Source organism: Agelaius phoeniceus, chromosome 3 (assembly GCF_051311805.1).
Source record: "Agelaius phoeniceus isolate bAgePho1 chromosome 3, bAgePho1.hap1, whole genome shotgun sequence".
Classification (NCBI taxonomy): Eukaryota; Metazoa; Chordata; class Aves; order Passeriformes; family Icteridae; genus Agelaius; species Agelaius phoeniceus.
The window spans coordinates 45,331,684-45,346,553 of NC_135267.1; the positions used below are offsets into that span (position 1 = coordinate 45,331,684).

The following is a 14,870-nucleotide window of genomic DNA, read 5'->3' on the forward strand; positions in this document are numbered from 1 at the left end:
TGCAGCCCTCAGACACCCACACGCTTCTCCCAGAAGGAAGCTGTGTCAACCTGGGCTCCCAGGGGGCTTGGAAAGAGATTGAAACCATGATACTCAACAAAGAGGCACTCCAAACCCTGACCCCAGCAGCATCAGTCTGATGCTTTACAAGCTGGTTGGGGTTGTTTGCATTCCTCAGGCACATGCAGGGAGGGGTTTGTCTTCTCAGCTCCTGCAAAATCCAGTTACCCAAGATCTGCAACCAGCTGTGCTCATCAACTGCTTTCTCAGAGATCAGAAACATCTCAGGTAACTTTTAGAGCAGCCAAAAGGCAGCTGTGTGAACCTAGGTTTACCATTTCCTTTGGAAAGAGGTAACAACAGACTTGTGCTATCTTAATGAATACAAGGTATTTATTTAAAAGTTCAACAGATACTTTGCTATACAATTCAAACCTTGCAATAACCACAGGTTTCCATCAGAAATTCACTTCCATGAATATTAATGAAAAAAAAAATCATCTTTGTGGAAAAAAATCAAGTACACCTGTAATTTTGCTTTTTTAAACTATACCTTCTGTACTACCAAAAGATTTTTAGAGAATCTTAAGATTAAATGAAAACCTGGCAGTTTAAAAATGCCCTTCTGCTGTTTCATTCTTTATGTGCCTTTTCCCCCTTCCATATCCCTATTAAACATGCCATACCCTCAGTTTTCAGTTTTCACTATATACTTAAGAAGGGATTCAAACATGCATTTATCCATGTTACTGACTGGCAATAGGGATCTTAAATAAAGCCTCTGAAGATGCAGAGTAAGGTTAGTTCAATATGGGCCAAGAGGAAAAAATGGGGGGAATGAATAGATCCTGAAAAGTTAAAGTTAAAAATTCCCAGTTACATTTGCAAAGGAAAACAGAGCTTTCCAACTGTAAGGATCCTAAACCACTGATAGTCAGGAGCCAGAGCATCCCAGTGAGATAATGGAAATCTGAAAACTTTAAAGGGGTCTATTATAAATACTTTGCTTCCACCCCCCCCCCCACTCCTCCTTGAAAAGAATTTAAGGGCATACAAAACAATCCTGAACAGAATTGAGCAGATGCCTGAAGAGGTTTTTATACTCATTTTATTTGCTGAGTTTGGATAGCATGCATCATTTTACAGCACCGGTAGACAAGTCAGTGAAGCACACTGCTCTTAGGAACTTGTACTGTGGAATGTCTCAAAACCATTACCCTCTCCCCCTCCACTCCAGTATGTAACACTAGCTGAAGACAAGACAGACACACATCAGGGCAACTTCCTTACGGCTACAAATACTCATAGCAGCGACTTTTAAAGGAGGGTTTATTAAATCAAGTCATTGCACTTGGGTCATTTATTGCTAGAGCGAACAAAGGCCATTAAATAACAAACACCTCTCATTTGTGGCTTTAGCTGATTGTCTTGCTCTGTTCATCCTCTGCAAGCTCACACACAGGCACAATTTCTGCAGAGCAACCCCTTCCAAGATTTGTTTCATGCTCCAATCACAGTGAAGAGCTTGTATAACAAAATTGGGTCCTCCATTAGGCTCAATTCTTGTTTTTCATCACCTGCTCTACAGGCATGAATTCCAGGCAGGAGTTTAGTGTCTGTTGACAGCACATGATTCCTCAATTCATTTGTGATGCACTTGGGCAATTCAAGGTTAAAAGCATTAAGAGTAAATCAGCTTACTAGCAATTTGACTAGCAAATATTACTCCATACCTGCATAGTGTATTGAATAGATTTCAATGAGATTTCACGAACTATTTGAATCAGTAGTGGACAAACATTCCCCAATTAACTTTTTGACATTTGTATTTGATGACACAAACTGTAGAAGAATTTCATGGTGTGGGATTACTCTCAAAAAGTAATACTTCCATGTCACTTCAACAAGTGACACACTGAATAATTACTAGATTTATGACTACTCCCATGAAGAGAAGCTGAATTACTTTCTTTTATTGGTGAAGTTGCCAAACTATGAGGCATGTTTTTGTCTTTTAAGTTACAGCAGACCTAAAGGAGATGAGCTGATTAACAGAACTAATGAATTTGACTGGCTTTCTAAAGCTGTATGTTTTTTAATTCTTTAATCAGACAAACACATCAATAAATACCATTGCCTCCCATCACTTTGCATATTATTTGTGTATTGTTCTGGTGCAAGTTTTGAGCCCAGGGGTTAAAGATAATGGTAATCCACAAGACCTCAACTTCTTTTCCATAAAGTAAAGACACCATCTTGGACACCAGCACAATGATGTCAAAGCAATTGTTCCAATCACTTATTAAAATACAAAGATGTTACTAAGTTTAGAGGTACGCAATATACTGAGAAAGTTTATGGCATAAATATATAAATATTGAGAGCTTTTGAGAGTATCAAAGTTCCAAAGGGATTTATTTGGAGATATATTATAAACAAAACCTGACTATTGTAAAAACAAATCAAGATGCATACTTGAACCACTAGAAAGACTGATGACTTCAGAAACACAGAAGTACAGATGCTGTGACTTAAGGTTTACTCTTTCATCCTCTACACTGTAATATTTTAGGCACAACAGGTTGAGTTGAGACTGGACCCTCGCTTTGTTTCTGTATTCCTTGCATTTTGTGGTTTAACAGTTAATCTTGTCATGATTTCACAATTAAGTCTTAAATCCCTTTTTAATCCAATAGTGCAAGTGACAAACCGTTCTGCTAAACTACTGGAATTAGATCATTCAATCTTTCTACAATGCATAGGAGTTTCACCTGCTTCATTGCACTAACAAATTCCTATCTCATTATTCAGACTATGCTGTTCATAAGTTGAGTATTCTCACTGCAGACAGGCACAACAGCATAACCCTGGGTAAGACTGCCAAAATTATACAAATATTATATATTCCCTTTTGCATGTAGGGGAAAAGTGGTGACTACAATTACAATACAGTCATTCCATCCCTTCCAACAGACTATTTTACAGATTAGTTGCAAAGACAGATCACCCTATTTATAGTATAGATCTCTTTAAAAATTAAGCTACAGGTATTCAATAAAAATCTATTAAGAATTCCCTCTCCTTTCTATACAGATTCAGTAGTATTTTCAAGCAAACCAAAAAAATAAGGTCTGCAATTCCAGCACAGTAAGAAATAAGGCCTCTTTTATATTGGCAAAAAAATTACACCATTATTCTTTTTTGTTTTCTTATCTCTCTGAATATAAGACTATATTCCTTTTTTTTTTTATTATATTTTTTCTTTAAGACTGTAGAACACCAGAGCATCCATTATAATGAAATAAGAGTCAGTTCTCCTTGTGTTCAGCTTTGAATTCCTGGCAAGTTAAAAACATTGAGTCCATAGCTGTCTCATGTAGACATCACTGCTTTCTTCAATTTTTCTATTTCAAGCTGAAAAAACAAACATTTTGAAAAGAAAGTCATTATTAAAGTAGCTATAAAATCTTCAGAGCTTCCACCAAAGTTATAACCTTTACATTTCAAAGACACTTAAGTATTACACCATAGAAGCACTTGACAGTACAGTATTTAAAGTTGATTTTGTACCACCATATTGCTAAAAAACCAGGAATTTAAAAGAATTAAAAATTTCACAACAGTTCTGGTACAATCTTTTTAAAATTAAAAAAAAATCTGATTGATAAATCAGTTTGTCGGGATAAACTCTCTCTGAAAAAAGAAGTCAAAGCTGGGTTATGCAATCACCTGACAGGTCCCCATGTAATGCTGCACCACCCCTTTCATGCAGAACACTGCCTGGATTAATTTGTATTTCTTGACATGGACTTAGAGGACACCTAGAGTTACATCCTCTTCATCTCTACTGCATATTTAAGGCACCTTGATTGCTTTAGAGTCACATTAAAGAGAGACTCACCAGAAGTTTCTCTCATGTGTTTCAAGTAGCTTTGTAGCCAGCAAGATGTACTATTTCACAAATAAAATGTCCTTTTGTACCAGACTGAAATAATTTCCTACAATGAGCTCATACTATTAACTACCTAATGGCATCATACTGCAATGCAGGTAGTGTTCTTCATCAGTAAATTGAGGAGTGGCATTCATTCATCAGGAATTTTTTCAGATGCATTCTGTTCTTTTGGCAAATCATCCATACTTAATATTTAAACAATTAATCAAAAATGCAGAGAAGTTTACTTTTGTTTTTCTTTTGATTACTTAAATTAAATAGGACTTTCAATCTTATACATGCAAAGTATTAACTGTGTCTCCTGGAAGTTGTCCAGTTGGACATATTTCTAGAAAAGAGCAGAACCCAACAGCACTAAACTGAACTGCCACCCCAACCCCCACACTGATTGTTACAAATAATATTCCAGAAAAAGAAAGCTGAACTTGGATCTTCTCTATGCATCCAAATGCCTCATGAGGCATTCATTCAATCACAAAATAAAACAGCAACACAAAAAGAGACTGAACAGGTTTGTTAAGACTTTCCTGTGACATCAAATCCCAGAACAAAGCCTACACAACCCCTGAACTCCCCATGCCCTCCCAAAGTGGTAACATTACCTCCAGATTGCTTCGCAACAGCTTCTCTTCTTCCAAATCCTTCTTTAGTTTTTCCAGTTCTCTCCTAAAAGTAGTTAAGATGGAAACAGAAGTGAGAAGGGAGAAAAAGAAACTTCACATTACTGAGGACAGGATGCAGAGGCCTTGTTTAAATTTTACAAGTGGGATTCACAAAACAAGGCACATGCCCACCTGTGAATTGTTACTCATATCTGTTGGACCACAAGTTTCCACCATCACTCAACACTTCTTACCTACTGCTTTTCACCTCTCCCTAATTTTTTAATCCCAATTTTAAGGAAGCTACTTAAATGTTTGTGCTGTTAATTTAATATTTAAAGTTGAATTCAAGCTAAAATAACCTAAAATAACACAGCTACTTCTACACACAGAATAAATTACTTAGAATATAAGTCATGTCAATACTGCAAGTACTTTTGCAGAGTGTTACACAAGGTCTGCACCATGTACTTATGTCATTACCCCAAAAAATTAACTAGTTTTCCTTACAAAGAAAGCACAAACTGTTAAAGAAATACTTTCAAAAAGATGTAATGGATGCAGGAGTGCAAAGTAGGAGGGAAAAAATGTGTACAAATTACAAAACTACTCTGACATCAAATTTGTACGTATTCAGGACATTTAGTAAGATTAATTTAAATAGAAAATACCTGAATTTATGTATTAATGTTATTAGCAGAGGATACCTTTCTTAATTTAAAGTTTGGCATTAACGACATTTATAAGATGTCTATATAAGCCCTTTCAGATTGACAAAGGAAATATTTACCCATGCTCTTTCTTCAGGGCATCTACTAAACCCATTAAATCATTAATCTGAGTCCTGAGTTCTTCCACAGAAATTTTTTCCTCATATGTTTCTCCTTTCAGTTGGAGGTCTCCAGGTAAAAAGTCGAGTATGACAGAGCTTGGTCTCTGAGATGAAGATGGGATCAGTGGGCTGAATGCAGATGGCTAAAAAATAAATTGGCAGAAAGGTAAGAAGTGAAATCTTTATGAACTGAATGCTTACAGCACACAGGTTGTACCAGGATGGGAGCTAAATGTGCATAAGTTCCCTTAATTTTCTACCTAAAAGGTAAAAAAAAAGTCCAGTTTGAATGGATTACTGGAGTATATGAGATAGTTACTTTATACAGCTCTTAATTAAGGATTTACCTGAGGGCCCTGTAATCACTAAAGAAAGTACTTACATTTCAGTCCCCTTCACTTAAAAAAAAAGTGATTTAATGGATTCCACTGGATCGTTATAAACAAACTTTTGTGCACCCTGCTGATCTGCTGTTATTCTGTCTGTCAGGAGACTGAAGGCTGAGCAGATATGGAACTTATTTGGGAAATACCACCTGATACAGCAGTTCTCATCAGAACTCATGCACTTTGTAAGTATAAATGAACTTCAGTACTAAATTTCTTACTATGACTGAGCTCACTTGTACTCAACTACAAGCACTGGCATTCAGATGGTTTCATGAACCTGTACTGGAAATGCAAACAGGATGAACAGAACACCAAGCTGCCTGGTACTCCTCTGGCTCCTTGGTAGCATCATACCTTCTTTGTTTCAGCTGGCTTTGGTTTGGCACTTTCTTCTTCTTTCTGCACCTTCAAAATTTTTTCTGGACCCACATTTTGACTTGCCTGGTAAACCAGTCATAAGGATTGAAAAGTTTTCAGAATTAAAACAAAAAAAATTAAAAGTAAATTAAAAAAAGGAAAAAAGACTTTCATGTGTTTCTAAAAATGCAATAGTAAAGGGGAAAACCAAGTAACAAAAGTTAAATTGCTACACTATCAAACTTTTCTGTCCCTGACAGTCAGAACTTTCCTTCCCCACATTGAGCTGAACTTAAATCAAACACAGGAATCTTGGGCAGGATTTTCAAGCATATTTGCAATACTTAAGTCTGTGACACTTTGGGGAGCCTGTAGGTTCTTCCACAAAACACAAATGGGCAGTAACTGTAGATGGTAACTGGCATAACTATGCAACATCCAGTGAGAAAAAGTGATTTCAAGGACTCTGCACCACCTGCTTCTCATTATCTGACAACCTCACATCAGCACTAAGATCATAATCCCCCTGTTACAGCAGCATTAAATTACAAATTTATAGTGGCCAATTGTCAAAGTCACTACAGACAGTTTCAGAGCTGTGTGTATGTACAACACTTATTGCACCATCAGTGAGGCCAGAAGAGCTGAGCATTTCCTGCAGCAACACCCCGTGAAACAGAAACACTCCTTCAGCTGCAACACAGTTCCAGTTGTTTCTCTGACATTCACTTCCCTGCTGGGCATGGATCCCTGCACACAAACCTACAGGAACTGAGCCCCTGCAGCATTTTGCCCTGGCTCAAAAGACTGTTCCCCAGTGTAGTCCTGTTTCCTGGGAAGCCAGTTTTTAGTTCCCTACTAGGAGAACATCCCCAAAATACTCACAGGACTACTGCTATTGAAACGGGAAGGCAGCCTCCTACCAGGCATCTTGGGCCGGTTCGCAGTTGGGTGTGACAGATTATCTGAGGTAGCTATGACATCATCAAAGCTTAACAGATCTACAAAAAGAGGAAAACAGAGACCACCATCAAGACCAGAAAGTTTTGCTGAGTTCTTTTTATCACTTTTTTTTTAACTTGAGACACAAAAAAAGAATTATCAGAATTCTTGTTGTTTTGAGGATTTTCAGCCTATACGACACATGAGGTATCTGAAACACCTGCATGACTTTGACATATCTGGGAAACTCTATTTTCCCCACTTGAAAAAAACATAAGGATTAATTCAACTAGGACTTAAATTCAAGTTAATTTGTGTGAACAGAAGAAATGCTTTAGCAACATGGCAGCATCTGCAGAAAATATATTTATTACTTTTTCTAAGAACTGCCATATTCAACTACTTGAGAGTATATTTTCTTGTCACTGAACTTGACTTCTTGTCACATGAAAAGCATAAAAATGCAAGTTTAGTGACTAAGACAAAAATAAAAGCAAAATGGTAAATTACATACTGGTGTACTCCACATATTGGTGAAAGCTAACAAGACATTAACTGCACCTATGTCTGTGCAGGGTAGTTTTTTTCATGTCCAGTACCTAAAGATAATACACAACTTCATAAAGACTTTAATAAAACACTTCAAAACTCCTCTCTTGTACTTTATTCAATCACACAGATCTCTTTGCTCATTAGGCTCTTTATGCTCACACCTCTAGGAAAACTCTCTCTGTCAGATCAGCAGAAATGCTTTACATCCTCTGGGAACAGGCAACTTCAGGAAAAAAGTTGATAATAGAAGAACTGACCACAACTAGTCTTAGTAACGTAGGTATTTCACCTAAGTAACAACAGGACTTGGCCTTTTCTCCACAAAAGTAAGTATACTTACCTGCCACAGATGTTTTGTGAGATTGAGTGGTGGTTTTTATTTAAGCATTGACATGAGATTACAGTTATTATATATCATTTACAACCCAAATACATCACTTAGTTTATAAACTAAAGTCTATAGACTAACTTAAATACCACACAGTATTTATTACAGGCACCATAAACAACATTCAAGATTTTGGGTTTGATTTTTTTCATGACCTCTGATTCTTCCTTGACATTATGATTTAGCAAATAGAACCTATGATATCTCTTTTCCTGCATTCCCATTAAAGGTCAGATAAGAAAAAAGCCTTGGGTACACTGAGCCAGACCATTCATACTCCTTCAGTGTCTGGATGTCTTAAAATCATCCGATTAACCCAAGTTTTACTCACACATTGTCAAAGCTATTTTATACCTGTAGGTACTAAGTAGGTACTAAGTTTTCCACTGAATGTTTAATTGATTTTAATCTGTTCTCTGCATGAATATCCTTGAAGGCCTTAGAAGATTCAGCTCCTTTGGATAGCCCTGACCAGACCTACTTCATCACCCATTCCTTTATAGCATGGTTACCAATCAGTTTTGCTGCTTTTTACTTCTATTCAAGAGAATGTCAAGACAGTCTTGTGTAAACATGCAATCACACCTGCAGTTAAACAAGCAGGGGAGAAAAAAAAAGAAAGAAGAAACAGAAGAGTGATGAATGGCAAGCAGCTGACGGAAAAGAGGATGAGGGAGAAATAAATGAAAAGGGATTTCTGTTCTAGTCTGTGCCAATAAAATATTTCCTTTAATACACTGCAAGCAACAGTGACCATAGGGTCATTGCATGGCCTTTACTCAATTCTCAGTAATCCCAGAGTACAAAGCTGTCAGAATCACAAAGGGGTTTGAGCTGGAAGGGACCTTAAAGATCCCCCTGTTCGAGCCCCTGCCATGGGCAGGGACACGTTCCCCTAGACCAGGCTGCCAAAGGTCAAATTAGGATTTATATTAGTTAGGTATCATTAAAAAGGTAACAAGAAAAACTTTCATGCCTTTTTCCCATCATCTCCCTAATTTCTGACTTTAAATGATCCTTCTTTTGTTATTCCACAGAAATGACAAATCATTTTGCAAGAAATTTAAGTAAGAATTATAAATTTAGTTGCTATTATGATTGTAATGCCAGTCCTGTCTCCATGAATAGTAAACATCAGGCATATTAAACATATTAAAAATATATTAAGAAAAATGTAAAGTTTGAAAAAAAAAATCACAATATTTGACAAGGCTTGAAGACTGCTAGAGTCCTGAACTGTGTACTATTTAAATATAGATAGTGGGATGATACAAAAGCCAAGGACTTTTTCCACATTTCTAACATCTTCTAAAGGAATTTGTTATGCCTGAGAAAATTGTTCAACATTAAGACTGATTGCCAGAAGATTCCAGTAAGAGGGAATTCTGACTCTACTTCAATTTTTGTTTTTACTTTTCCAATTTATTGCTTTGGTAAAGGGAAGAAATTAAAACACAGGTTGGTGGAGATTGGGGTTTGGGCTTTTTGGTGGTGGTGGTGGTAGGCTGATTGGTTTTACTGCAGGCTTAAGGGGTTTACTGATGAAATCCATTGAAAGTTCACAGTCTACGCCCGTTTCAATCAATAAAATGATTTACCAAATAGGATTCTTACAGACAGCCTGTCAGCAATTGTTGAAGGAAATCCCATCATAGTGCCAAAAGAGCAATACCACACATCTGGTGATAATCTGGGTCAAGAAAAGGAGTTTCTCACTGAGCAAAAGCACCTTTCTAAGAAGATGAACTAAGCCTAAAGTTACATAGCATGGACAATTAGAAATGTCTCTTCTACAAGCTTACCACAGAACTACCACAGAGCTGTTAGGAGCTTTGACAGGCACAAATAATGAGAGGCTTTGTTAAGATTTGTGAATGTTTCAAGTGTATTCATAGCAGCTTGTCTTAAAAAGCCTTCACAAAAAGAAGCAAAGCTGAAGGGTGGCTGAAGAAATCATGGTTCCACCATCTCATGTGGCTGGGGTTTAAATACCCATGATACAAGTGAAATGCATTCAATATTTTAGAAGATAAGAACTCACATTAATCTGTGGAGTAAAAAGATGCCATCCTTTCTCATATTACTCATCTTGCTGAGATTTGCCCCCAAAAATTCAGGGGACAGCTATAAGCTATAAAATATTTAAGTGCTCAGAAGCTTCATGACTGTGTTCTTTGTGTGTACAGAATGATAAAGCCTTCAACCTACATACACCAGATGTACTAAAGGTACTGAACACATTTCACTACAAACAAACACAAAGTTTGGCTTATCAACAGCTCAACTATAAATTTTTTCTTACTGTTAGTCCCCACCAGTTCCTAAAGGAAAAGCCTACTTAAAGTAACTTCTTTAACAGCTAAGGAAAACAGGCATTCAAACAAAAGAAAAAAAGTGCATTTTTAATAGAAACCCCAAAATTTTAGTACCAATAATTGCAACTGAAAACCACATTCGCGATGTTAGGAAGAGGATGTGTATGGAATAAAGCATTTGGATTTCCTTAGAGATTGTTATCTTACCAAAATGGAGAAGGGTAGGGTAATTTCCTGACACGTAAGAAGGGAAACATGGCAAACAGGATAGGAAACAAAATCTGGAAAGAAAAGTCAAGGAGAGGAATGTCTAGAAAAAGATTCTGAACAAAAAAATTATTTTACAAAGCAGGAAAAAGAAACATTTGTAGAAGAAACAGAATTGCTTTACATGTTCAGCATGCCAGCATTACAGCTTTAGTCTTTTATAGTACTTGATTCTAATCAAACAGAGAAACATTTATGCAATTTTTCAATTAAAACTTCAAGAGGAGTTATTTCAATGTGATCAATGTTTCTAAACGGTTCTGATTATTTGTCCTTATCTGACAGCTGGTGACAATTTTGGCATGGGGTGGGTTGGTTTTTTCATAACAGAATATTTACAGCTTCTTACACTGAACTGAAAGTGGCTCAATCTAAACTTCACTTCATCACTTCATGGTCAAGCTATGTTGCAAAAAAGCAGGACCCATAATTCAAAAAAAAAAAAAAATCCTAAAAATTCATCAATTCATCTACCCCATGATCATAAACTGAAGAGGGGGGGAAGAAATAAAAAATAAAGACTCTGGTAAAGCAGTTGCCAGCCCCAGCCATCCATTTTCCCTCATCTTTTATTAATACCTATTCTAGTTATTGTAGGGTTAAACAGTCTTAGAAGTTATATAAGGACCCAACATCTTTTTTTTTTTTTTTAAATATAGACTTGGCTGCACAGGGTATGCTGCACAGGTCTTTAGCAGCACAGTATGTAGAGAATTAGAGCATGAGATTCATTACATTTTACTGGCAGGAGTTTGGATGAGTCCCTTTTCACAAGAGCAGTAGGACTGACTTATGCAGATTGTTTTAAGGAATGTCAGTTTGACAAAACAGAGGATTTCTGAAACTCTCCTTCAACTACAGCTCCTTGACCCTTCTCAGTGCTGCAGCCCCACGTGAACTGCCTGAGCCTCTTCTGCTTGCTGTGCACCAAATGCAACTGAACTGAACACTGTGTACCCCTGTGCCCTGCCTAGGTATTAAAATCTTTAATTTCTCCAGAAGCCTGTAAAAACTTATGTTAGCAAAAAAAATTTTTTTTTTTTAAACAATCTGTGTAAAATTATTCTTTTTCTATCACAGAATATTCTGAGTTGCAGTATATACATGTCAGGTGTTGTGTATATATATATATATATATATATATATATATATATATATATATATATATATATATATATATATATATACACAACACCTGACAACACAGGTACTATGTTGTCACTCTGGTTATTAAAGATTTCAAGGTAACTGAAAGTAAAGGAACAAAAAGATATTCCAGCTGTTTTCATAGGGAGTTTTTCCTGAGTTTAATGATACTATGCTATACAGTAACACATCAAACACAACCCCAGAGATAATCATAGAATTTATTATACTAATTAGAAAGCTGATAATCATAGAATGGCTTGGGTTGGAAGGGAACTTCAGGATCTTCACCTTCCACTATTCCAGGCTGCTCCTAGCCCCATCCAACCTGACCGTGGACTCTTGCAGAGCTGGGGCAACCACAACTTCTCTGGGCAACCTGTGCCAGGGCCTTACCACCTCCATATTAAAGAATTTTTTTCTACAATCTAACCTGAGTAGCATAACTTCTGTATTAGAGACATACATGAATTAACCTTTCCTCATATAAAGCATTTACACTTAAAAAGCATATTTTAAAATGCTCAATGAAAGAAAAGTCAGGAGTATTCTTTTCCATTCCTTAACTGCTTCAGCTCTTTCAATGCATTATTTTTATCTTCCAGATGAATTTATTATACTTTGGACCAACTATTCTACAACTAGAATATTTTAATTTGCCTTAAAAATATACATATTTATACTATTTTTAAACTTATTATTACTGAAATCTTTTCTGAGACAAAAAGTTGCATTTGAGATATGTAAGATGAACACTGCAGGTATAATTCACTACAGCTTTTTCTGAAGTAGTTAATCATTAAAATATAAATAATTAAGAGTTTAGAAAAATATGCCCACAGCAGCTGATCTCTGCCTAAGGGACACACAGAGGTCTGGTATCAGTTGCACTGTCAGTCTAGGGCTAATGGTATCAATACAGTAGTTCAGAGGTTCTGATCATTAAATGTGGGTGCTTTAACCAGTATCAAGGGTTTTACTGAATATATTTAGAATTAAGGAGATGCCAGGTTTGGCTCAAGGTGCTTTAAGTAAAGCCATAAGCATGTATTCAAATGTACAATGCTCCATGCTTTTTTAAGGTCCCAATTTAAGGTATGATAAAGTCAAAATCTAGAATAGCTCTGAACTAAATCACAGGAGGCCAAAGGTAATGGCATTGCCAAGAATTCTGAAGTTAGCTAGAAAAGCAGTTATCTGACTTGCAAAAGCAGAACAAACTGAACCAGCCATTAAGAAAAGAACTTCATAAAAACTCAAGATGAAAGTGGCAGCAAAAAAAGCAAGCTTTCAAATTAGAAGGACAAACCATTATCTCTGTCTCCCTTCCTACCCACTGTTTCCACCCAGAGCTCAGCAGCTACCTGCAAATACCCTGCTGACATCTGCTCATCCCCTCCTGACTCTTACCTTCAGCTGCCTCCAGCACTTCTAAAAAAATACACAGGCATAAATGCACTCAGTGGCATTTTGAGTAAATCAATCAAAAAGCTTATTCCAGCCCTGTAAAACACAGCAATCCAAACAGAAAGGCACAAAAGAATATTTCTTTTCTTACCTGATTCTTTAGAGCTCTTTACCACAAGTGAATCTACCTCTACTGATTTTGGTCTGAGTGGCAATGGTTCAGAGTCTAACTTTGGTTTTGCTACTGGCTCAACTTCAGATTTTGGTCGAAGAGTAACAACTTCTCCATTAGTTCTGTGGTAAGAAAAAAAAAAAAACAAAACCTGCCTAGTCAAGAGATGAAATAGTTTAAAAGGGAAAAATACCAAGAATTAGAAGCAAACTGAAAAATTATGGTAGATTTTATCACTTTCTAAAGTCTTGTTTTAAAATCAAGGTTTCTGGAGATCAATTTTACTCCTATGAAAACCAATTTTTCTGTTCCATCTCTTGCAGAGTTGCTAGATGTGCACAAAACCCGTGTGAAAATAATCCAGAACTTTTAGGACATACTTTGGCATTTCAATTCAAAATATTACACTTCAAACAACAGCTGAGCTGAATAATATTTTCACTAATACCTCTTGAAATAATTCAGAAATTGACCCCTTGACATGAAAGAAAACTTCCTGTACAGGAAAAAGGGCTGACAAGAACAAGGTATTTCTTGCTGGATATGGAAAAAGCCACCTTGTAGCTTTTGTTCTACTATGCATTCCTTCCATATCTGCTCACATCATTCACAGACAACAAAAACCCCAAGAACAACAATGAAAAAAATCCAAAGCAGTGCAACTCCCACCAAAATAAATAAAAAATAATAGGAAACATTTTCCTTTACAGTTCTTGCCATCACAAACCCATGCTAACCAGGCCTGATTATCTGGTTGGCCTGTACATGTCATATATAAAGTGTGCCCCTTTCATTAATTCACCTCCCAAAGCCTGTAAAAGTTTTATTGCAGTAGAAAAAGAGATAGCAGCCAGATCTTCCTAAAACAATGCTAAACACTTTAAGACATTTAAATATCTCTAAGATTTAAAGATTTCAGTTATCAAAGCCCACAGCTTACTACAGACCCCTATTTAACTGCACATGTGCATCCCTTTAGAACAACAATTATTTTCTAAGCTGGAAAAGAATATGACTTGTGGTTTTAAAAAAATAATCTTTACTTGGGAAAGCCTCCAAAATACCAAGTGAATATAACACAATTCCATACTGAAAAGTTATTTAAGGTGCAAGCTCTTTGATGTAGCAGCTTTATTTGCACAAGGCCAAGTGTATCACAACCTCACTTTCTCATGGTTCTTTCAAGCCAAAATCCCAAAGGGACAGTCACCAGTCAGCTGTTGGCTTACACTTCTGGGTAAGGGCCTAGCAACTGCTGCAGTGGAGACAGAAAGGAAAATTCTATGTGTGGGAGACTGTATGGATGCAAAATTAGTTTTAGTGGAAGTTTCAAACTCATGAGGAAAAAAAATAAGTGGATCTAGAAGAAGTATTTGTACCTGTTTATCCAGTAACTCAAGTGAGAAGGCTCAAGAGTAGAGCATCTGAATGTGGTTCTGTAATAAGTGCTTCCTTCCCCAGGAGCAGACATGAGTACCACAGTGAGTACCTTTAGCACAGGTACCTGTGCTCAGTTCTTCCTTTCCATCTATCTTACCCTATACAA

The 14,870-nt window shown here is 36.6% G+C and overlaps 1 protein-coding gene across 5 annotated transcripts in view; it reads right to left on the reverse strand.

The window, feature by feature from the left end:
- Positions 1 to 1,090: 1,090 nt before the first annotated feature.
- Positions 1,091 to 14,870, reverse strand: part of CD2AP (CD2 associated protein) — a 76,698-nt gene continuing 62,918 nt past the window's right edge. For 4 of the 5 annotated variants that reach the window (XM_077175156.1, XM_054629430.2, XM_077175155.1 and 1 more), the window contains 6 exons: positions 13,304 to 13,446; positions 7,021 to 7,136; positions 6,133 to 6,219; positions 5,348 to 5,532; positions 4,558 to 4,621; positions 1,091 to 3,414 (listed from right to left, as the gene is read on the reverse strand). In XM_077175156.1, coding sequence (XP_077031271.1) covers positions 3,373 to 3,414; positions 4,558 to 4,621; positions 5,348 to 5,532; positions 6,133 to 6,219; positions 7,021 to 7,136; positions 13,304 to 13,446 — 637 coding nt within the window. In that variant the 3' untranslated portion in view covers positions 1,091 to 3,372. Of the gene's footprint in view, positions 3,415 to 4,557; positions 4,622 to 5,347; positions 5,533 to 6,132; positions 6,220 to 7,020; positions 7,137 to 13,303; positions 13,447 to 14,870 lie in introns of those variants that run through there. The other variant, XM_077175158.1, reaches the window with a different exon arrangement.